Source organism: Seriola lalandi, unplaced genomic scaffold (assembly GCF_002814215.2).
Source record: "Seriola lalandi dorsalis isolate HSWRI2012SDOR001 ecotype SW California unplaced genomic scaffold, Sedor1 jcf7180002053753, whole genome shotgun sequence".
Taxonomy (NCBI): Eukaryota; Metazoa; Chordata; class Actinopteri; order Carangiformes; family Carangidae; genus Seriola; species Seriola lalandi.
In genome coordinates, this window is record NW_019524306.1 from 119,156 (window position 1) to 139,943 (window position 20,788).

At 41.4% G+C, this 20,788-nt stretch overlaps 3 protein-coding genes and 1 non-coding gene across 10 annotated transcripts; all 4 read left to right on the plus strand.

Moving 5' to 3' along the window:
- The first annotated feature begins 213 nt into the window (after positions 1 to 213).
- Positions 214 to 2,272, plus strand: limd1b (LIM domains containing 1b). Of its 2 annotated transcripts, none has more exons than XM_087172777.1 (7): positions 214 to 338; positions 565 to 666; positions 1,260 to 1,327; positions 1,429 to 1,491; positions 1,597 to 1,727; positions 1,901 to 1,957; positions 2,062 to 2,272. In XM_087172777.1, exons 1-7 carry the CDS (start codon positions 305 to 307, stop codon positions 2,111 to 2,113), a joined length of 507 nt encoding a protein of 168 aa, XP_087028903.1. In that variant the 5' UTR covers positions 214 to 304; the 3' UTR covers positions 2,114 to 2,272. The 2 variants fall into 2 exon arrangements, with proteins under 2 accessions (XP_087028903.1, XP_023257552.1); XM_023401784.2 differs by having other exon boundaries at positions 218 to 338; positions 1,901 to 1,952.
- A 966-nt stretch (positions 2,273 to 3,238) lies between these two features.
- On the plus strand, positions 3,239 to 8,543 carry nrm (nurim). The gene is made up of 4 exons (XM_023401762.2): positions 3,239 to 3,498; positions 5,348 to 5,541; positions 5,704 to 5,880; positions 7,010 to 8,543. The coding sequence occupies exons 1-4, from the start codon at positions 3,348 to 3,350 to the stop codon at positions 7,328 to 7,330; spliced, it is 843 nt and encodes a 280-aa protein (XP_023257530.1). The 5' UTR covers positions 3,239 to 3,347; the 3' UTR covers positions 7,331 to 8,543.
- trnak-cuu (transfer RNA lysine (anticodon CUU)) lies at positions 3,760 to 3,832 on the plus strand. The gene has a single exon. It is a non-coding gene; the product is annotated as a tRNA-Lys (tRNA).
- An 844-nt stretch (positions 8,544 to 9,387) lies between the features above and the next one.
- Positions 9,388 to 20,464, plus strand: ppp1r18 (protein phosphatase 1, regulatory subunit 18). Of its 6 annotated transcripts, XM_023401757.2 has the most exons (5): positions 9,388 to 9,809; positions 10,168 to 14,211; positions 17,617 to 17,788; positions 17,899 to 17,930; positions 19,388 to 20,464. In XM_023401757.2, the coding sequence occupies exons 2-4, from the start codon at positions 10,237 to 10,239 to the stop codon at positions 17,916 to 17,918; spliced, it is 4,167 nt and encodes a 1,388-aa protein (XP_023257525.1). In that variant the 5' UTR covers positions 9,388 to 9,809; positions 10,168 to 10,236; the 3' UTR covers positions 17,919 to 17,930; positions 19,388 to 20,464. The 6 variants fall into 6 exon arrangements, 5 of the variants coding, with proteins under 5 accessions (XP_023257525.1, XP_023257524.1, XP_087028904.1 ...); XM_023401756.2 differs by lacking the exon at positions 19,388 to 20,464 and having other exon boundaries at positions 17,899 to 18,763; XR_015436959.1 differs by having other exon boundaries at positions 9,389 to 9,809; positions 17,617 to 17,930; positions 19,388 to 19,450.
- Positions 20,465 to 20,788: the final 324 nt, after the last annotated feature.

The following is a 20,788-nucleotide window of genomic DNA, read 5'->3' on the forward strand; positions in this document are numbered from 1 at the left end:
GGCTTAAGATGGTGATAACAGCCATTTTAATGAGAAATACCAGATCCAGTACTAGCAGTGTCTTAATACTGTGAGTGAAATATACCAGTTTGCCTCGCTTGTTGCCACCCACTCCGCATTGGAGGAGTCAGAGGGTCTGAAGAGTTGTTGCCCCCGGAGAGACCAAAAGCACCAAATGCAACACCCATAAACCCAGATAGCAGCTCCTCTTACAGCTGTCTGCACTGCACATAAAATTAGACCCCCAGACAGTTGTACTGTAGACTCCACCAGGAGAAGACAGCTGGGAAAAATACTGTAGAAGATGGACCCAAGTTATAGTGCCAGTCTTTACTTTGGTAAGGCAGGAATACTCTTAATATTTACCTTTCTAGCATAGTTTTTATGCGTCACCTATATTCCAGCTCTCTGTAGGCTGAAAACGGATCATTATTCAACATGTGTGTGAGTGTGCTGCCAGTCTTTACAGTTTGTTTTCAGTGAATGAAGTGTGTGTCAGGTTTCACAGCAACCATTTTTGTGTGTATGTGTTTCTCCTTTGTGTTGTGTTTTGCATATATTCAGGAAGCTGTACGAGATGCAGTAAAGCGGTGTATGGCGCGGGGAGAGCCTGCCGGGCCTTGGGAAACTTATTCCACGACACTTGTTTCACCTGCAGTGTTTGCAGTGAGTCCTGTCGCTGTGGATGTTTCAGTTGAATGTTGTGCCGCCAAAATATCTTAAAGCTCCTCAAGATCTAACTTCAAATCTTTTGTATTTCTTCATAACTTTAAATATTCGTGACCAAAAAAGAGCGGTGTTTCTGGCTCAGAGAGGCAAGTTTTATTGTGAAAAGCCTGTATTGAATTAACCTAACAAAGCGACCAAGAGCAATCTGTTTCTAAAAGATGCAACATGTAACAAGAGACAAATGAACAATTAACATAGGGACGCAGGATTAGAACTTGGAAAATTTGTTTTTATTCATTTAGTATTATCACCTCTTGTTTTGTAAGCGTAACGATGGCCGAAGCTTTTGTCAAGCAACAATTTTCCCGAGAAACAGTGTTTTAGCTTAGTTTTGAAAATGCCAAATTCTATTAGATAACTAAATAAAACATAATCAAAGATATACTATTTAACTGTACATAGTACAGTAATATGTTACAATATGGTTGGTCTTTAAATTGAATCATCAATATATCATCAAATGTCACATTAAGGAAAACAAGCCATTTCCCCATATTGACCTTGTTCCTTGTCCTTTGTTTCCTGTTTAGATAAAAAGCTCACTGGCATGCCATTTTATTCAGTGTCAGGAGGAATCTATTGTGAAAATGACTTTTTGGTAAGAATACTCTGTTTTGACATGGCTGTAAAGAAAACATATGATTTGTATCCAGTTTGAGAGAAGTTACAGCAATCTACAATTATTGTTATTTGCCGTAGTACTCTGGAGTTCATCCATCCCCTGAAGTGTGTACCAGCTGCGGACATTTAATCATGGATATGGTAAGTATTATTTCATTTACTATGTGTGTATGTGTAGTAATATGAGTGCATATGTGGTGCATGCTCTCACACTGTGTAAAGAAGATCTGATTTGTGCCCCGTCAGGTCCTGCAGGCTCGTGGGAAGTCCTACCATCCGTCCTGCTTTCGCTGTGTCGTCTGCAAACAGAGCCTAGAGGGTCAGCCCTTCACTGTAGACTCAGACAACAGGGTTTACTGTGTCAGCGACTACTACAAGTGAGTTTCTTACTCACTCAACACAATGGGCCAAGCCCTTTGATTTCTCACACTCCTGAGAAAAGATTAAACAAAATCCTGCCAGACAGGCTGCACATGAGATGAGTCACACCCAGAGTGAGTTCGTTTTTCAGTTTCTGTGACCTTTTATTGAGATTTATTCATGGTTTCAGGGTCCAGGCTCCCTGTTGTGCTGCCTGCAGAACACCCATATTGCCAACTGAGGTGAGGTACAACTGAATTTAAATAACAGATAAAGACATGATGTATTTTTACAAATTAGTTTTTGGAGAAATGTTTGTAACAGTTTCCACCTATTTGTTAATCGTTGCAGGGGTCAACAGAGTCTATTCGAGTGGTATCATTTAACAGAAATTACCATGTAGAGTGCTACAGCGGTGAGGTTAACCTCATTTAAGGAAAACTGCAGGCTGACATACACCTTTCTGTGTTTTTCTGCTGGTCTTTCTTTGTAAATGTATGAGTATATTTATGAGTCTTTGCACAATTTCTTATCTGCAATTAAATCACTGCAAACAGACAAAGTCAAAGTATTCCTTTGTGCACTCTATTTCCTTTTAGCTGGGAGGCATGCAGCCAATAATGAAAACCGATGAATATCAGATTAAGTACGTTAACGGTGTACTGTATTTTGGTGACCCACATTTTCACTTCATACTTTATACACTTTACTACTTGTTTTAGTATGATGAAGACTTCTCTCTGCTTTATCTGTGGATTTTTGTGCTTGTAAAGATCTGTTCTTTCTCCTGTATTATTATCTTTGTACGAAAATGACTGTCTTGTTAAATAATAAGGTGTATGCAGGGGGCCTGTCTTTAGTAGGCCCTCTTCAGTGTAAACTACCAAATATCCATAGATGAATTACTGAACGTGCCTACTGGACACAGGTCCAGATAGGTCTAGAGGCCCAAGAGGTCAGGGTACGGTGACCCTGAGACTCAACACACTGCAACTCAAGAAAACACATGCAAATAGACAAAACACAAACAATTTCAGAAGACATCATCAATTTGACATCACATGCGCTGCAAATACTCACAACCCAACAGAATTGTTTCCAGGGGACACTAAAAGGCTTGTTCAAAAGTCACAATTGGGCCTTGAACAAGTGCATTTATCACCTTTTTTTTCTGTTATTTTTTGCCTTAATTCTGATAACAACAGGGGGAGAAAGTCAGGCAGAGAGAGAGGAAGGGGATGATATGCAGCAAAGAGCCACGAGTTGGACTCGAACCCCTGCTGCTGCGGTTAGGACTACAACTTCATTGTACTTGGCTCTGTCAGGTGACCACAAGGACTCACAAAATGACCAGAAAGAGATGAAAAGGAATCACAGGCAAAACAGCGACAAAGAGACGCCAAACGACCAAAGAGAGACACTAAATGATCACAGAGAGACCTGTCTGGGATCCAGAGGTGCATTTTCTTATAAACCGTCCATGAAAATATCCACAAATAAAATCCAGTCTGGCCGAAAAGAAACTGTCCCCTGTTGGTTATACCGACACCGTGTGTCAATAGTAGGTACTACCACCAACTCCCCTCCCGGAAGAGACCACTGTGGAAGTTGCCAAATGAAGATAAACGCTGATTGAAATGGCGTCAGTCACGGTACGTGGCTGGGCTCTCTGCACCGTGTCTCTGCTAAACTTTGCGTTTGTTTTCATATCTGGTGCAGACTTTATTCGGTTTATATCATTTCGAGCCATTTATCATAACATCACCGGGGAGACAACACTGTGTCAAGGTAAGCCTCTGTAACTACTCCTGGCAGGCGCCACGACTGGCAGGAGAAGTTTGTTTGTAAGACACCACTTTTGGCCTTTGGGGCCTGACTCGTTTCTTTTACAAAGGTAATAACAACATTCTGAAGGTGCTTTATAACATGAATTATGTAATGGTTTATAGTGAGTAAAATGTCCTAAGTTCGCTCCCCAATGAAATACAACAATCCCTCGTTTTATCACTGCAAAATTGATATGTGACGTACTTCCCCTCGTTAGCTACCGCCCGGCTAGCTCAGTCGGTAGAGCATGAGACTCTTAATCTCAGGGTCGTGGGTTCGAGCCCCACGTTGGGCGAACAACTTTTTCACTAGTTAAATTAGACTACTTTCGAGCATTGGGATAACAGATAGGTTTAACAGTCAGCATTTTTCAGTGGGCACCCACATAGTTTTACAAGCACATAATTTGTTTGCTGGACTGGAGTATTTTACTTTTGAGTATTTAATTTTGGTTTGTTTCAGAACTTTATCTGAATGCAGGTGTCATTTTCCCATCAGTAGGTTATGATAATGTACAACCAGAATATTATTACCTATTATTAGACGTTTACGGTTGCATTTATTGAGACTTACATATGAATTGTACATTGTTACTTACAGTAAACTTCAGCTTTTGTTGGGGCCGAATATTTTAGTTGGAAGTCTGTTTCCCCGCATTCCTCCAGATTTGGTTCTGAAATTAAGGCTACATCCACAATAATGGCGTCGATTTCGTTTTAGCCCCAGTGCTGTTAGGCTGTTATCCTAAAAAAAAAAGTGGATCCTCAAAATGTGTTGTAGACTCTTCTGAAAATGTTGTAACGGTTGTAACTGTCTTCAAAAACGTAGCTGGTCGAAACCGAATTCTATTTAGGCGCATACCCACAGTGTTCGAAAACCGTTACGCTAGTTTCACTACAGTGTACGAAAGTTTTTCGAACGCTGTGGTTTAAACCGAACTCATCGCGTCACTTACCCGTTCGAACGAAAATCGAATTTTGGCGTGTTCACTTGTACACGCCAAAATTCGATTTTCCTGGGTGGAGACAAAAACATTTACTGAAGATGTCAGAAAATTTTCAACAGTTTGATTAAACTTTAATTTAATTTCCTGGAATTCAACACAATAAGAGTGAAAATGGGTTCTTACACGCACTAAATGTTCACCTGCATTACAGTGAAAAGGGTCCATGGTGTAGATCTATTTAGAGGGTTGTGTGTCTTGTATATTACTGTGGCATGTTTAATGCTTGAGTGCTTGTGAACAGAAGTTGTTGTCCATTCATGGCCCAAAAAGCAGCGTGTTATTGGGCTATGAATTGATTGTACACTATTACACTAGTAGGACTAGTTTGTTTACACTGTTGATATAATGCTATATAGGCTACCAGTTTTTGCTGTTAGCCTGTGGGTATGTACATACAATTTAGGCTATGTAAATATATGTCTTTGAATGCGTACAGCATATGCATCATTAACTTTTATTTATATTATTTGTCCACATATTTAGTAATGTCTGTATTCTGAGAAAGGTAGGCTTAATGAATTATGGCTTCATCTTTCATCTTTTTGGTAATTGCTATAATCTCTTTTTTTTTTATGTTGATTCATTATTTTGATGCTCAGTTTCAACACTTAGTTCAAGTTTTTTTGTGATGTTGGAAGACCTAAGTCAGTAAATCAATCAATAGTGGCCACTTTGTGAAGCTGTTTTGCCATTCCTTTACATCATGAAAGATTATAATGACAATATTTTCATGCTCAATAGAAACATAATTCATGACAATGTTCACCTTTCTCCTCTTGTTTGCATCGTTTGCCCACACTTAAGACTCCATACCATGGTCGGTGGCCCTGCAGGACAGCTCTGTCCTCAGGTCTCTTGTTGTCGATCTGGGGCTGCTGGCTCTCTTCACCATACAGCACAGTCTGCTCTCCTGGTCACCTGTCAAACAGGCCCTACAGTCAGTGCTTGGGGCACTGAACAGGACAGCATACTGCTTCACTACTGCACTGGCACTCCAGGTACAGCAACAGACTCTCATAGTATGTAAATGCTGCTTTTATTGCCATAGTGAACAATAAGTCATTGGTTACAATCATTATGTAATAATAAACTTCTATATTGCACCACATATGCTTCATTATTACATTCTGCATCATCATTCTTCTTTTCTCCAATGTTAGATCATGATGAGGTACTGGCAGCCTGTGACTAGCGCCCCCTGTCTGTGGTCAGTGCGTCATGCACCCTGGAGTATCTGGTTCCCTCTGCTCTGCTTCTCTCTGCACTTCCTCTGCTGGGCAATCATCTGCAGCATCCTCATGCTTGTTGATTACCCAGAACTGCTGGGCATCAAACAGGTAACCAGGGCTTCATTAGTGAGATATTAGATTTTATTAGAATTACATTTTAACAGCATATTGTTTTAAACATTTGTGGGCACTTTTGCCTGTTTTTGACAGTAATCACTTGACTCAAACTAATGATGTTGTTATTACAGTAGGCCACCGGATGTCTTATTACTTTAAATGTTAAACAACACATGAAAAAAGGTCATCAGTAGTTCCACCTTTTGTTCTTTTTTATTTACTTGAAGGGACTCTGGCTGGTCTGCAGTATAATCAGCAGCTCTTTCGAACTGTAGTCTCAGCAGAGGTGTAGCACAAAAATCTTGGCCCTGTACAGAAGCAGCTTCAGTGATCTCAGTTGAAACTGCTTGAAAAGACTGTACAGGCTCAGCTTGTCTGACATCCTCAGTAACAGTAAAGGAGCGTGATGATGGGCCTGCAGTTGATCTTTACGACAGGATTGCTCCCATAAACCCCAATAGAGCCTCTTATATACATGGTTAGATACAAGAAACAGTCTAATTAGTCAGTCAAATTATTTATTCAGCACTACTACTTTATTTATAAGGGTAATAATGAAAAATGTCAAAATTGCAGATAAAAACATAATTGAGGTTTTCGAGGGCCATTTTTCCCCATTGAGTGTTTTTAGTTTTAATACTTGCTGGTTATACTGACAAGCTTTTACTTAAGTAAGAATTTAAATGCAGGGCTCTTAGCCTACTTGTAATTGTTGTGAATATTAAGCCACATTTCTGGTTACAGAAACAAGACTTTTTAAAGTGGCTGGTAGTCAGAATTGAACTTCACCAATAGCAGTTGAACCTCATTTGGGCTCAGATGAAAACATCAATAGGATCAGCATTTCAGTTAATTCAGCAGCTCGCTCAGTCCCCATCCTTCAAGAAAAAGGATTAATATCCTCATTTGGATTTGATGCCAAAATAGCATCATGACATATACAAGAAGATCTAATTGTGCGTAACAGGGACTGGGTAATCTGTGACAGTGATTATGAAAACCTCTAAAATGTTACATAAACATTTTAGAGGTGACTCATTATTGGCGCTGCTGCTTAACCTAATTTGTCTCATACTGTCTCACCCTGCGCTCCTCCCTCCTCCCCCCTCTTCTCTCTCAGGTGTATTACGAGTGTCTCGGTTTAGGAGACCCCCTGTCTCACAAGTCACCCCACGCCCAGCGCTTCCTGTCTCACCTCCGCCACCCGGTTTGCCTGGAGCTGGGCGTCGTGTTGTGGCTCCTGCCGGCCTTGTCCCTGGACAGGCTCCTGCTGGCGGGGACTCTGTCGGCCTACCTGGCCCTGGCACACTCTCTGGACAAACAGGATTTAGCCTACCTCTGCATCCAGATTAACAGCAAGATGCAGCTCCTTGCCGAGCCACACCGGGGCATCGCCGACACCACCGGCAGGGACAACAGCAGCAACCACAAGGAGAAGTGAAGAGAAGGTGTTCAAACTGCCGAGATGTGAAGCTCACTGCTGTCTTAAAATTAACCAGAAATATTGTTCCAAAACTAACTTCAACAGAGCCTCTGTGATCTTCTATGAGCCTGATACCTGCTGTGCTGAAACAAGCCTGCTCTACTAATGGCCAACGACAACACTTGAACTGAATTGTTTGCAACTTGACGCTGTATTTTTTACATTTTTTTAACATTTTCTTTTCACTGTATATATTGTTTTAGAAAGGGAGAGTTTTATTACAAAAGGAGATCGTATTCCATTTGAAAACATGAACACCTCCTCAACTAATTATGATTATCACTGGCTGGTATTACTGTAACATTTCTGAGCCAACTTAATGTAACAGTTTTTTTTTTTTGATATTTCTATCTTCAGATGAAATTTAAGAGGAAAGATTCATATAAAATGTATCTTTTGTGTAGCTCGACCAATACCTCATTTCTGCAGCTAATACTGAGATCTGGGAGTTTAAATAATCCAATAAGTATATACTATCTGCCAATAGTAAACAACTTGATGTGGATCATATTAGGGTTTTTTTTCTTAAATTGTTAACAAGATACATAATGAAAGGGACATTTTGCAATGAAACCCTCCAGATATTTTTTTTTTTTTTTTTTTTTTAATTATGCTGGATATGTTTTAGTTTATCAGAGTATATTTTTTATAGGCTGTTAAATTCCATGTGCCAAGTGCATTTATTCTGTATTTCTCAGCACACTGATTTCAAATTTAATTGTTCTTGGGGGGAATGTAATGTTAAGATTTCACACTGGCAAAAGCACAAAAACACACTTGATTTTTCCACAACTTGTAGCTGTAATGAAAACAAGTTTAGTGGCATTTCTCAGATTTTGAATGTATTTCCTCTCTTGCTTATGTGCTTATGCTTTGTGGATGCATCTGCAGTATTGTCAGACCAGTTTTAAGCCACTTGAAATTGTGGTATGTCATGATTTTCCCATTTCACCTTACTTGATAATCCAAGTAACTCGTGTCAGAAGCTAACAGCTTATTGGCAGAGCGATCTGCATTTTCCTAAATATGTCACAGAGTCTCAAACTTCAAAGTACTGTATGATTACATATGTATTGTGGGCAGATAGTAGACTGATAGTAGTAGTAGTAACTCTAAAGACAATGATAACAACTATTTTCAAGGCCGTGTTGAATAAATGTAATAAGCTGTATATTGTAGGTGTGTGACATGTTTATTTCTTCTTTCTATTTATGTTTTTTTTTTATCAGGTTGCTTATTTTTAACTTTGAGAATCTGCCTTTGGCAGATTAAATACCGAAAACACAATTGAAATTTGAGTTCTTGAAATTAATTTGTTAATTTAAGATAAAAACTGGATGAAAATACACTCAGTTGCCAGTTTATTAGCAAATTAAAATGGTCTAATACAGCAGCTCTGCAATAAAAATGTTCATGTTCAGAGGTGTTGTTTCAACTCTGCTTTCATTTTGGAGGATGTAGTTTGTGGTGCTGCAGAATGGCATTATACATGAAGTGTTTGTGTTAGATAGTCTACCAAATATTAAAAAATATTTGAAAAAGCAGTACAATTCAACAGCACCAGGAAGTCTTCAAGAGATAAGATATAGATAATAACCAACAGTGGCCATTATTACAAATTTAACACCGAACAAAATGCGACAACATTAAAACGCATCTGTAATAATCAGCAAATATGATAATATCATATTTGACAACAGCAACATTGTATTTTTGTACATTTACCTAAGTTAGATTTTGAAACCAAACTTTTACTTGTAAACAGAATATTTTTTTACAGTGTGGTAAACTATTTCTACTTCTTCCCACTGTCAGGTCCTGGCGTGAAAGATGCAAACAATCGGGATGAAAATAGTAAAGTATAAAGTGAAGTAAATACATGTCACATGAGGGAGTTTGATGATGCCCGGTCAAACTCAGGTGAACCACAGCCCGTTTCACAGCCGCATCCCCCTCCACCCCTCCCTCCCTCCCTCCACTTCTTTTCCAATTAGCCCTGCGGGAAGGAGGGATGAGACTAGGGAGGGGAAGGAGGGGTGGGGGGTTGGTGCCCGGGCAGGCGGCTATGTTCTTTAAACGCCTTTTCTTAGGTCCGACAATATGGTGTGTGCCACTAAACACTCCTGACGGAATTTAATGTAATTATCGGATTACAGTGCTGCGCCTCCGAAGCTGGAAATATTTACTACTATACGGACGACGGAGGCGTTTTCATGCTCTGATGCGCAGTTAGGGTTGCGGGGTGATTTGACTGGGTCGTACAGAGTTTTTAAGCCCTCCGTTTTGACAGCATAGATTAGTCTGTCAGTTATTGGCGAAGGAGGATTTTCCGTCGAGGAGTGGAGCGCATTACGCACAGCCAAGACGCACAAGTGGACATGACAACCGTAAAGTCGAAGCGGATTTGATAACATCTTCGTAAAAACTGGGGGTTTTGGTGAGTTTAATTTAAGATTTTCGTTAGCAATACTGCATTAAAGCAGAAAGTGTTTTTCTGTGAGGCTACATGTGCATAATGTGCTGCAAGTTAATTTGATTAAGCTGATGATATTATCTTGTGTGAACGTAGTGGACAACAGATAAACTAGGACTGCTGGAAAGTATCGACAAATGATGTATCACCTTGTGATAGTGCATTGATTTACATATCCCTAGATGCTTAAATGTTACTAATAGAATACCAATAACTTGAACTTACTGACAGGCCAAAACTTCTATTATGGGTGATGCACACCTCTATTTAATATGATTGTGAGAGAGAAGTGATTTTACTTTATCATTTCCTGTTTTTGCAGACCTGTCCCAGAGGCTTCAAAGAGGACCAGCACCAACCATTTTGTCCAAAAAGTTGCACTTTTTCTGTTATGTCTGTCTCCTCTCTGCCGGAATGGAAGCAGCTCCTGCTGGAGAAAAAGAGGCGAGAGGAGGAGGAGCGAGAGAGAAGGGAAAAAGAGGAGGAGGAGAAGCTCGCCAGCATGCCTGCCTGGAAGCGGGGGATCATCCAGCGGAGGAAGGCCAAGCAGGAGAGTGTGGGTGACAAGGAGAAGGACAGAGACGCCTGTCTCCTGCAGGTGGATGTCAGATCTCCTTCTGATGGTCTGAGTGACACGGACAGCTCTGTAACCATTAATCTGGGAAGCGAACCATCACTCAGTCCAGATCCGGGGCAATGGCTGGATGCAGACCCCAAATCAGTGAGTCAGGTGTCTCTGGAAACTATAGTTCCAGTCCATGAAAACCCATTTATTCGCACACAGAGTGCATGGAGGAAGGGCAGGGATGCAGATATAGGGAACGAGCCAGAGATTAAGGAGAAGGAGAAAGAAAAATCAAGCCCCAAGGGTCAAGATGGGGAGTCAGGAAGAGAAAGAGGTATAGAGCTGAAAATAGAGAGATTCAGAGATTTGAGTGAAGGACGAGAAAAAGAGAGAAGCAGGGACAGGAGTCAAGGAAGAGAACGAGAGAATAGCAGGGAGAGATTGGAAAGAGATAAAAGTCAAAGCCAATGGAAAGAGTCAGTTAAAGATGTAATGAGGGAGAGGGAAATGCTCAAAGTTAGAAAAGACGAGGAGGAAAAAGAAACAGATCCACCGTCTGGTTCGTTTTCTCCCCTCGTCCCTGGTCTTCGAACCATCCGAGCCGACAACATCATCATCATCGAACAGGACAGGAAAGGCAGCGATGAGAGAAGGGGGAGATGGAGGGAGGCGGAGAGGGAGAGGCCCGAGGAGGACAACCAGGGGAAGCGAGGGATGAAGATGGACCTGAGGGAGATCCTGGCCGGAGGAGGGAGCGTCACCGAGATCCGAGCCTCTGAAGTTCTAATCATAAAGCCCTCTGCGAGCCCTGAGGAGAGGAATACAGGAGGAAAAGGGAGAGAGGATGGAGAGATGAAGTGCAGCATGGATGTAAGGAGGGAGAGTATCGGCAGGGAGCTCAGAACAGACATGTCCTGGCTAAGAGAAAAAGAGAAAGAGCCTCTAAAGGAGAAAGAAAGACCATGGGGCCAGGCAACAGTTATTAAAGAAGACAGAAAAGAAAGCTTGGATGACAATGTGTTTGTCGAGAAAGGAGGGAGGGTTAGCCAGCTGCTGAGTAAATTCGGAGAGCTCCCCAAGCCGCCGTCTCGGTCCAAAAGTTCTGATAACTTCCTCCGACATGGGAGGAGAAAATACTCAGGAGATGAAGATGACCAACAATCTGAGGAGAGGAAGGCAGACGGGAGGAATATGCTAATGAAAGGCGCGCCGAAGCGCTCTTTAAGCTTCTCTGATCGAGTCATCTGTGCGAAGGAGAATGGTTTAGGTGACGAATCGTGTTTTGAGAGAAAAATGCGTGAGAGGATATATTCAGACAAGAGCATGGCACCATGGGTAGACCTGGCAGGTTTAGGGAGGGAGACCACAGCAAAGATTAAAATGGGGTGTGCACGGCTTTTAGATAAAGACAGGTTTGGAAAGCATAGAGATGGACATGTTAAAAATGAGGGGGAAAAGGGGGGGTCCATGCAGGGCAGAAATGAGGCAGAAATGAGTACCTCTATCCAAAACAGGAGTGAGATTAAGAAAGTTGAGCCTGTTGATAGGAGGGCTGCAGAGAAGGCAAGTGATGCAGATGGAGACGAGGGGTTCACGGTTGCCTCTGTCAAAAACACAGAGGGAATCTCGTTTGCCAGGAGAGTGCCAATCAGGCAGGATGGGAAAGCAAGAGCTGAGAGAGACGTGAAGCGGCTGACAGGTGAGAAAAGTTTGGAAAGGGAGCTGAGCATGGAGAAAGATTCAGAAGCAGGAGAACAGGTCGAGGCACAAGATAGCGACAAAAAGGGGTCTGATTTTCTGGGAGAAGATGGATTTGAAAGCACAATCCCTATTGAAACTGTGCAGAACATGACAGACACAGCAAATCCATGCCCCGCTGCTGAGAGTCACTACAGACAGGAATCAGCTTTCACCGAGTGCTCCAGTCTACTCTGTGCAATCACAGATAGGGCCAGAGACCCCCACAGAGGGCCAGAGTGGAGTGGTATCGGACCACGAGGACCCTTCCTAACACATTCTGTTTTGTCCCAGCACACAGAGGATCTCATCAGTAAAATAGAAAAAATAGGAGACACAACTGTTTATAGCAACGAGAAGGGAGAGAGGGCTTACAAGGCTGATCACGAACTGGCCAAAGACTGCAAACAAGAAGGACAACATTACAGCGACGTCGGATCGGAAGGCTTCATTCATGACGTAACACCCAGATCTCCAAAAAGGCTCACACCTATAGGAATCCCTCCAGGTCCCCTCGAAATTCAGATCCCCAGGACCGTGTTTTATGTTGCGGAAGAAATGGTGGAGAAAAAAAAGGCTGTAGGTCAAGGCGACGAGGGGCAAGACTGGGAAGGAGGACAAGGGGTCGAGAGGAGGGATAGCTGGAGGATCGGAAAGCCCTTGAGCCGCATCGAGTCCCTGCGAGAGAAAATTCGACAAAGAGAGCTGGAGAGGTTGAGACAAAGAGAGACACAGGATGGAGACGGGGTCGAGGCTGCAGAGATCAATGAGACTCAAACAGCTGGGGACGAGGGGGAAACTGAAATAGAGCAAGAGTGGGAAGCTGCAGCTCAGATGCGGAAGAGGATGGTTGAGGCTGAGAGGGGACAGGAAGACAATGCAGCACAGACATCCATGGCTGCGTTTGACGTCACGCAGGAAGTCGACATTTTGAAAACCAGCCCTCAGCTTCCTGTTTCTGTCTCACCAGCTGTCAGAGGAGAGGAAGTAACAAGCGGGTACGCCACTGCTGCCTCTGAAGTCATCTCTGATAGCTCTCAGATATCTGAGGATGAAGACGACCCCCTGAAACATGCGGAACAGCTGAGGTGCCACAGGGGCCGACACGAGAGCAGAGAAGAAGAGAGGGAGGAGGAAGAAAAGGAGCTGTCAGAGGAGGAGGTGGAGGAATATACATCGTCTCTCGATCCCACACAATCCCTATCCTCATCGCCCCCTCATCCCAACTCCCTTGCAGCCATGAGCCGGATCTACAACTTGGAAACTGTCGGCTCGAGGTCAGGTTTGTGTCTGAGGGAGAGGACTGTAGACATTTCATCAGTGCACCTTGTTAAAGTGAAGCCCATCATATCAAACGCACAGCAGGGCGACAGTAAAGCTTTAACAGGTGAAGACATTAGTGGGGTTCAGACGATACAACGACAGATAGAGCAGTTTCAGCTGAAAGAGCAGGAAGCGCAGAAGTCTTGTACATCGCCAAACACAAAAAGGCAGCAAAGCCCCAGACGAGTGTTAAGGCACCAGGTAAAGGACGATGTCAAGACCCAGGAGAAGGATCAGTCAGAATCAAACTACAAAATGTCGCCTCAGCGTGTTTGTTCTCCAACATCTCAGGTCAAACAAACTATCACCGTCAACCCCTCATTTCTCAGGAGCCAATCCCCGGACAATACCTTGAAACCCTCTGACTGCGCCCCGACCCCAGCCTCCTCACCAAGCTCCCCGTCTCCTGCCCAGTCTCCCAGTGTCTCTCCATCGCCCACCCCATCGCCCACGCTCTTCTCCATCAGGAGTGCCTCTGGGGGTCAAGTGAAGAGAGGCGCCACCATCACAATCACCCCAAAAAAGCATGTTGCTGGAGGAGGAGGAACGGGGTCCACAACAGGGTCTACATCAGCAGGGACTACTCCTGCAAAGACGACATCGCAGCAGGCCCAAATAACCACAGCTGTGGCTGAGCCAACAAAGAAGAAATTCCCCACCGTGGAGGAGATTGAGGTGATTGGTGGATATCAAAATCTGGAGAAGTCTTGTCTGGTCAAAAACAGAGGGACCCCGAAAAAGGTGAGTGGAAACTGTACAGTCTTTTTTGTTTCTTTCCCTCATACAAAAGCAAAGGAACAAGCTTCCCGATAATTTGTCTTTGTCTAATGTCTTTGAGCAAACATTGGAAGACTTCACTCCCCTGCTTTTCTAAAATTCACCCGAGGGGGGCCAGAGGATTTCACCTCAGGTCACCTGCCTGATGGTCCCTTGTCGTCAGGCAGAATCCCCTTTCACTGGGAGAACATCCCTTTTGATTGAGAAGTGCGATCACTGAGACCGACCTAAGCCTGTTAAAGCCTTATCAAGCACGACATCTTGATTCTTAGCCATAAAATCCTGGAGTGATCTGCTTTGCCATTTGCTTCTGCAGTCTAGTTCTTTGCAGACTTTTGACTTTTACCCTCTGATAATGATCCACCACACTGTACATATTTAGCCGAACACGTGTAGGCTGTGGGTACATGAATGGTTTATTTTAAAAAAAAGACACAAAGAAACAGAAGAATACAAAGTAAAATGCTTGATGCTTTGTATTACAGTCATTGAAGCTATTGTTCGCTGGTCATACTACTCCTTAGCTTCTGCAGAAAGAGAACAGTAACAGTTACAGTGCAGGCTTCAGTGGAGACAGAAACGTTGAGTGGGAAACCACAATGATAGACAGCCAGCTCCTTCCTTCATCTTTTTTCTTTTTTGCCTTTTTGTATTTTGTCTGCCTACCTAACATCACATGGTATACCATACTGGTGTTCATGCTAATTTCAATGTGATCGGTGTCAACTGAAACTACAAATGAATTTCGCTGGAGTCAAAGTTTATATCAGGACTTTGTGTTTCCTCTTTTTTTTTTACTTTTTCTGAAGCCTGTGTTTGTTTGATAATGAGTGGAAGATGAGCTCTTATGTAATAAAGGGAAGATTTGGGTGACAAAGTTTAAACTTCAGCTTAAATAGAAATATACATCAGCATCCTGTGAAGATACACACAGGATGGTGTATTCAAGGGTTTCAGTGCATCTGACTGCCTACCAGAAGAACCATACTGTACAAGAGTTGTCAAACTGCTGGTAATTTCCCCTTAGTCTGCATCTGAGTGTACTGCAGACTGCTTCCTTGTTCCCTCGCACCAATTCTGCCATTTTTGTTGAGTCAGCCCTCCCTGCCTCTCAGACAAATCTCTCTTTGTATCTTCTTGGCTGTTTCCTAGCGGGGGATTGGTTTGTTACACTGAAATCTTGGCAAACAGATTTTGACCACACTGACCTTCCACTGTATGGCTGAGTGTTTCTGACAGCAGGCCGCCAACTCTTTAGTTTGACGTGGGTGAAATGGAAAGAGAAAGAAGACAGAGAGATGTGAGGAAAAACTCGATGGTGGTCTAACATGCCAACAAAAGAGCAGGGGAGAGGGAGGGCAGAGACAAATGATTGTGCTTGACAGACATATTGAGAGGATTAAAGGTGACTGAAGGCGTGCTATTTGGTCTACCAGAAACTGTTTTTGCTCACTTCCTCTTTTAGACCTTTTCACTTCTTCCAAACAAGAGACAGAGATCAACATGAGGAAGTGACGTGGTACCCTTTTTAAACTCAGTCAGTAAATTAAACTGTTTTATTTACAGGGTCATCTGTTTCAAAAGAAACTGGTGGAGAAGGATTTGATGCTCTTCCCTGTAAATTGTCTGTGAATGAATTTCTTCAAGTCTCATTTTCCAAGTTACAGTGACTTCTAAGAAATTAACCAAACATTTTTGTGAATAAATCGTTCCGAGTAATCTTTTGTTTTACTCCCTGGAACATAGTTGGGTAATTCTCTTTCTCTCTCCATCTGTAAATACAGTCGTCTTTTGCTGCAGTGAGTGACCACTTTGCGATTCTCTGACCACCTGTCGCTCTCACATTGTCGCCCTTCAGACTGTTTGACGTCAGGCCTTCTTTCCTCCCCCCTTCGAACCACGCCATCATGTCACAGAGAAGAGGGGGAGTGATCTGCTTGATCCTCGCCTTCCTCCTCCTCCTCCTTAAGTTTCTCCTCATACATGTGCTTTTTATGTTGACAATCGTGCATCAAATCCTCCCTGGATCGACTCTTGAAATATATAATTATATAATTATATATATATATATATATCTATAGATAGATAGATGGATAGATGGATAGATAGATTCTAATATATGATATATTTAATATATATATATATATATAGAGAGAGAGAGTAGAAAATTGGCCTCTTAAACTATAAAAGCATACATTTTGTCTGTTTCATATGTGAAAACTTTGCAGACCAGATTTAAAAACCTGAACTCTGAACACAGGTAGAAACTTTAACAGTGTCTCTAATCTTGCCCCACTGAACCCGTGAAGAAGTACGGTTAAATATAACTTAAAGCGTCCCTCCTTCTGTCTGTTATTCTCCAACTGTTTCAGTTTCTGTCTCTCACTGGGTGCCTCTGCTGTCCTGCTGTGCTGCCTGGGTTAATCAGGTTCAGGGAAGGAGGATTAGCGTCCTGTGCCTTAGCATGATTCGCCCAGCCTCTCTAATGCAAAGCTATTATCTGCACTCCTCTACAGACAGCCACAGTCACAGGGTGAAGCAGCAGTAACTTGTATTGCGTGTGCTGTCTGGTGTCTATACGTTTCAGGCTCCATCCAGATCATGTCTGCACCTCTGGGTGTATTTACTACTGTAAAGGTCTGGGTCTCAGGGTTAAGCTGTTGTTATTATAAGACGCAGTGTGGATGTGCTGCTGTTTCCTGTCAGATTTAGGCCGTCTGTGTACACCATGCTGACCTTTGAGTAAACAAACTCCATGCAAGCATCTACTAGCCCAGGTGGAGACAAGCTAAACACCACAGGGCCTCATTTTTCCGTTTCAACACTTTAAGAGAAGTTGTAAACCAAACTTGTGTTTCTGTTTCTGCTTCTACTGAATATTTATCACTTACTGTATCAACGTGATGCATATTTCCCTGAATAATAAATAAGTCAGCGTGTGAAGTATTCTGTCAGTAAGCACTTTAAGAGAGGGAGTATTTCTGCTGTGTTAAGCCTCATGCTGTCAGTTAACATTGTACTGACAGTGTAAAAACACTCCTCAATGCCTCCAGCCTGTGTTTACATTTACAAAAATCTGTTGTTACAGCTGGCATTTTAATTTAAACTTTCTGTCATTTTCTTTGCTATTTTCATGCAGTGCTTCGTTTTAATTTTGATTTCTAAAATAATTCATTGCATAACGATTGCACAAAGTGTTGTGTCTGTTTGTTAATGTTAATCTTAATTTTTGAAAAGCGGTTTTCAAAAATTAACCAATGTGACAACAAATCACAATATCACAACAATAACATTAACAAATTTAAAAGTGTATTGGACTGGAGCTGATTAAAAGTGAAATAAATAACTTCCCTCTCCTCGTGTTTACAGGTGAAGGTGTGTTTTGATGAGGACCAGCTGGAGCAAGTGTGTGAGTACCCGTCAGAGACCTCCATGCTGGTGTGTACCCCCTACCCTCATGACCTGGGGAGGCCGCAAGGAGAGGAGGCGCAGTTGGAGGAAGCTGATGTAGAAGGAGGAGCGATAGTGTCCAAAAGCACAAGTAATGTTGGGACTGCAACAGGACGGGGTCTAAGAGTGGGTCAATGTCACCCCCTTCTTAAAAAACACAATGTGTAATGAGGTTGTTTTGCTTTTCAACATGTCTTACAGACTTTGCCGCTCTCCTGTGAAACTCTCCATAGGTGTGGACTTTGCTTAGGCTAAGATGACAAATTTTTTGTTTCTTTTCTGTTTCTTTTCCCTTAAAAGATATGAATGGCAATATTCTCTATTTTTCTCCAAATTCCATGAAATGACCAAAACCAATAATGAATTTATCAGACTAAGAAGTATTGATTGTGTATCCAAAACCTCATATAGCTTACTGCTTTGTGCCATGCAGCTCCATTGTTGAGCCACACCGGAGCACTGGGCGACATGTCTCTTCATTACAAAGAACGTGAGCACACGTCATAAATACTCACTAGCGCACCAAATAATCTGAAGTTAAAGTTTTGGGCTGAGTGCCACAGATTCAGACAGTATTTACGGAAAGCGCTACTCTATAAGTTTATTTAAAATGTGCTTGTACCAACTGTCTCATAACCTCAGGACATTCAGGCTAATTCAAGAAAGCTATTGATGGTAGTAAAAATTATCTTCCAAGCTAGCTTTCATTAAGCAGGCTCTTTAGCTTGTTCACTAACTTGACAATAAATATATTCAAAATATTATTTGCACCATCAACTCCTGTCTTGTAACTGATCTTTAGATTGTAAATCATTTAATTCAAAATACTTATTGAAGGGGAAAAAAGATTTCCAAGCTATCAGGCTCATTAGCTTGGTTGCTAACGGGGCAGTAAGTACATTCAAAACATGTATTTCACCTACTGTCATACAGCTGTCAGCAATGTACATCATTTAATTCAATGAAGAGTTATCAAAGTGGGGAAAAAGGCGGTTAACTGCTAACTGTCAGCTAACAGTCAGTTAGAAAGCTAAATGTCAGTTTTGTCACTACCAGGATAGACAAAGATAGACAAAGAAGAATTTATACCATTAACTCCTGTTCCTCCATTTCTCATTGGTCAACTCTGTCAACATGGTTTGTTATTTGTCAACAGCACAACTTTGCATTTCAAATTAATTTAGTTGAACTAGACACACAAAAAAAATCACACAGATTTACATGGTCCCCACAAGTGAATCCACAGACTGTGTTTGCAAAGTTTCACAATATTAAATGCTGGTGTGACTGGGCCTCAGCATATTTTGTGTAATGGAGTTTCATGGCAATAAGAAAAATGTGGAATAACACCAGTCTTGTCTTTTAAATAGACAAACTGACCAATTTTCAGAATCTTGTCGGTGGTGGCAGGATAGCAATGTGGGCAAGTTTCAGCATAGTGAAGAAATAATAATGAAAAATCCTGTGCTACATTGGTTTTAAATTAAAAAATTAAAAACTAAATTTGGAAAAATTCATGATTGTTGGAGAACAAATGGAATGGTATAATGTCGCATTTGTGGTTCTCACAAAGCCATAAATGTCACTGTTGGTGAATGGGAATAAATCAGCGCTAAATATAAAAAATAAAATAGAATAAAATCCTAGATTCACCTTGTTTACCTTCCATCTCCACCTCTCTGTCTTCCAGATGAGTCTTGCCCTCGGTAGAAGCCAGTCATCTTCGCCAAAGTTTCCCATGTGATGAGACATCTGTTAAAACAATATTTTGTGATTTTTGTTGTTTTCTTTCATTTGAATAATTGACTTAAGTGTTGACGTGAGTGTTTTGTAATCCTTGTGGTGTTTTGTGTAAATAGCATCATGATGAATGATTGTTGTGGAGGAAATGTACAGTTCAGTTTGATTTATGCAGTTGTAAAGAGACATAATTGTGTTTACTGGACAAAATATTAACTAGTTTATTTTCAGGGAAATTGAGGGACAAATATGAATGTAAAGGAATGGTACATATTGTAAAAATATTATAAAAGACCCTCAGGTGTGCACTGTTGGCTGATGAAGGATCACTTGTCTATGCAATATAATGAAACTGCTAAGATTTTTTTTATTTTTAGTTAATATATTTGACAGTTTCTTCTATGTTAATTACTTTCTAAATTTAAGTCAGCACTGCCTCAGCACAGAAGAGTGATGTTCATATCATCTGGTTTCATGTGCCTGCTGGATTTGCCCATACAGATGATATGAATCAGTTCATGTAGATATTTGACTCTTGTCTGAAGCCTTTCAGAAAAATCTCCTCTCAGCGGGCATTGCGTTGAACAGTGCAGGCACATGTCATGGTGCAATGTGTGTGGCGTCCTATGTCTTATGTGGGGTTTAATTGAGCCTTACTGTTCATAAAAAAAGAGGTCTGGTAACAGTTCACTTAATGTGTATGGATATAAACTGATGTTTTTGTCATGTGGAAGTGGAGAGAGTTGTGTGTGTGGAAGTCCCTGAGAGGAAGAAGAGTGTATAATATAAACAATTCAGTTACCAGATTAACTTTGTCATATTACAGCTGCTATCTGACTTTTGGCTGTATTACCTTTATAATATAATCTATACAAAATATTTCTTGTTTGTAAATGAATATTTTAATTGGTAAAAGATGTGTTATATGCAAACTATCTGCAAATTCTTTGAAAATATTTTTTTTCTATGACAGTTGAAGAAGCTGGCTTCAAGAGAAAAAAAATAATAAACAATTCTGCAAAAAAAAGGGTTTCTGTCTTCTGTTGTTTGTTGATATCAAATAAGGCTGGAATTCCCCAAAATCTTAATTTGGTGAAAAAAATTTAAATATATGAAATATATCGAGGTTGAAAATTAATTTCTCTTCAGAACTTTTCATGACCATATTAAGAGGGGTGATATCATTTCACAGAGATAGAATTTGTGTGAGTGTGGCCCAGGGCATTTCTGAAAGAGTTGCCTTTACTCTTGTTGCTACTCCAGTGTTGTCCATGACGTTGTTTTCTCCTGCACTGCACCTACATTTAGTACCAGCAGGAACCACTATTTGATTTATTTACTTTTATTTGGA

Bases quoted from the DNA above. Each gene is read 5' to 3' on its own strand.
- limd1b (XM_023401784.2), top strand. From the start codon at position 305: ATGGACCCAAGTTATAGTGCCAGTCTTTACTTTG. The intron at 1,328-1,428 runs GTAAGAATACTC...TATTTGCCGTAG, and splicing joins ATTGTGAAAATGACTTTTTG to TACTCTGGAGTTCATCCATC. The intron at 1,492-1,596 runs GTAAGTATTATT...GTGCCCCGTCAG, and splicing joins GACATTTAATCATGGATATG to GTCCTGCAGGCTCGTGGGAA.
- nrm (XM_023401762.2), top strand. From the start codon at position 3,348: ATGGCGTCAGTCACGGTACGTGGCTGGGCTCTCTGCACCGTGTCTCTG. The intron at 5,542-5,703 runs GTACAGCAACAG...CTCCAATGTTAG, and splicing joins CTACTGCACTGGCACTCCAG to ATCATGATGAGGTACTGGCA. The intron at 5,881-7,009 runs GTAACCAGGGCT...CTTCTCTCTCAG, and splicing joins AACTGCTGGGCATCAAACAG to GTGTATTACGAGTGTCTCGG.
- ppp1r18 (XM_087172778.1), top strand. From the start codon at position 10,237: ATGTCTGTCTCCTCTCTGCCGGAATGGAAGCAGCTCCTGCTGGAGAAA. The intron at 14,212-17,616 runs GTGAGTGGAAAC...TCGTGTTTACAG, and splicing joins ACAGAGGGACCCCGAAAAAG to GTGAAGGTGTGTTTTGATGA. The intron at 17,824-19,387 runs GTGGGTCAATGT...TCTGTCTTCCAG, and splicing joins CAACAGGACGGGGTCTAAGA to ATGAGTCTTGCCCTCGGTAG.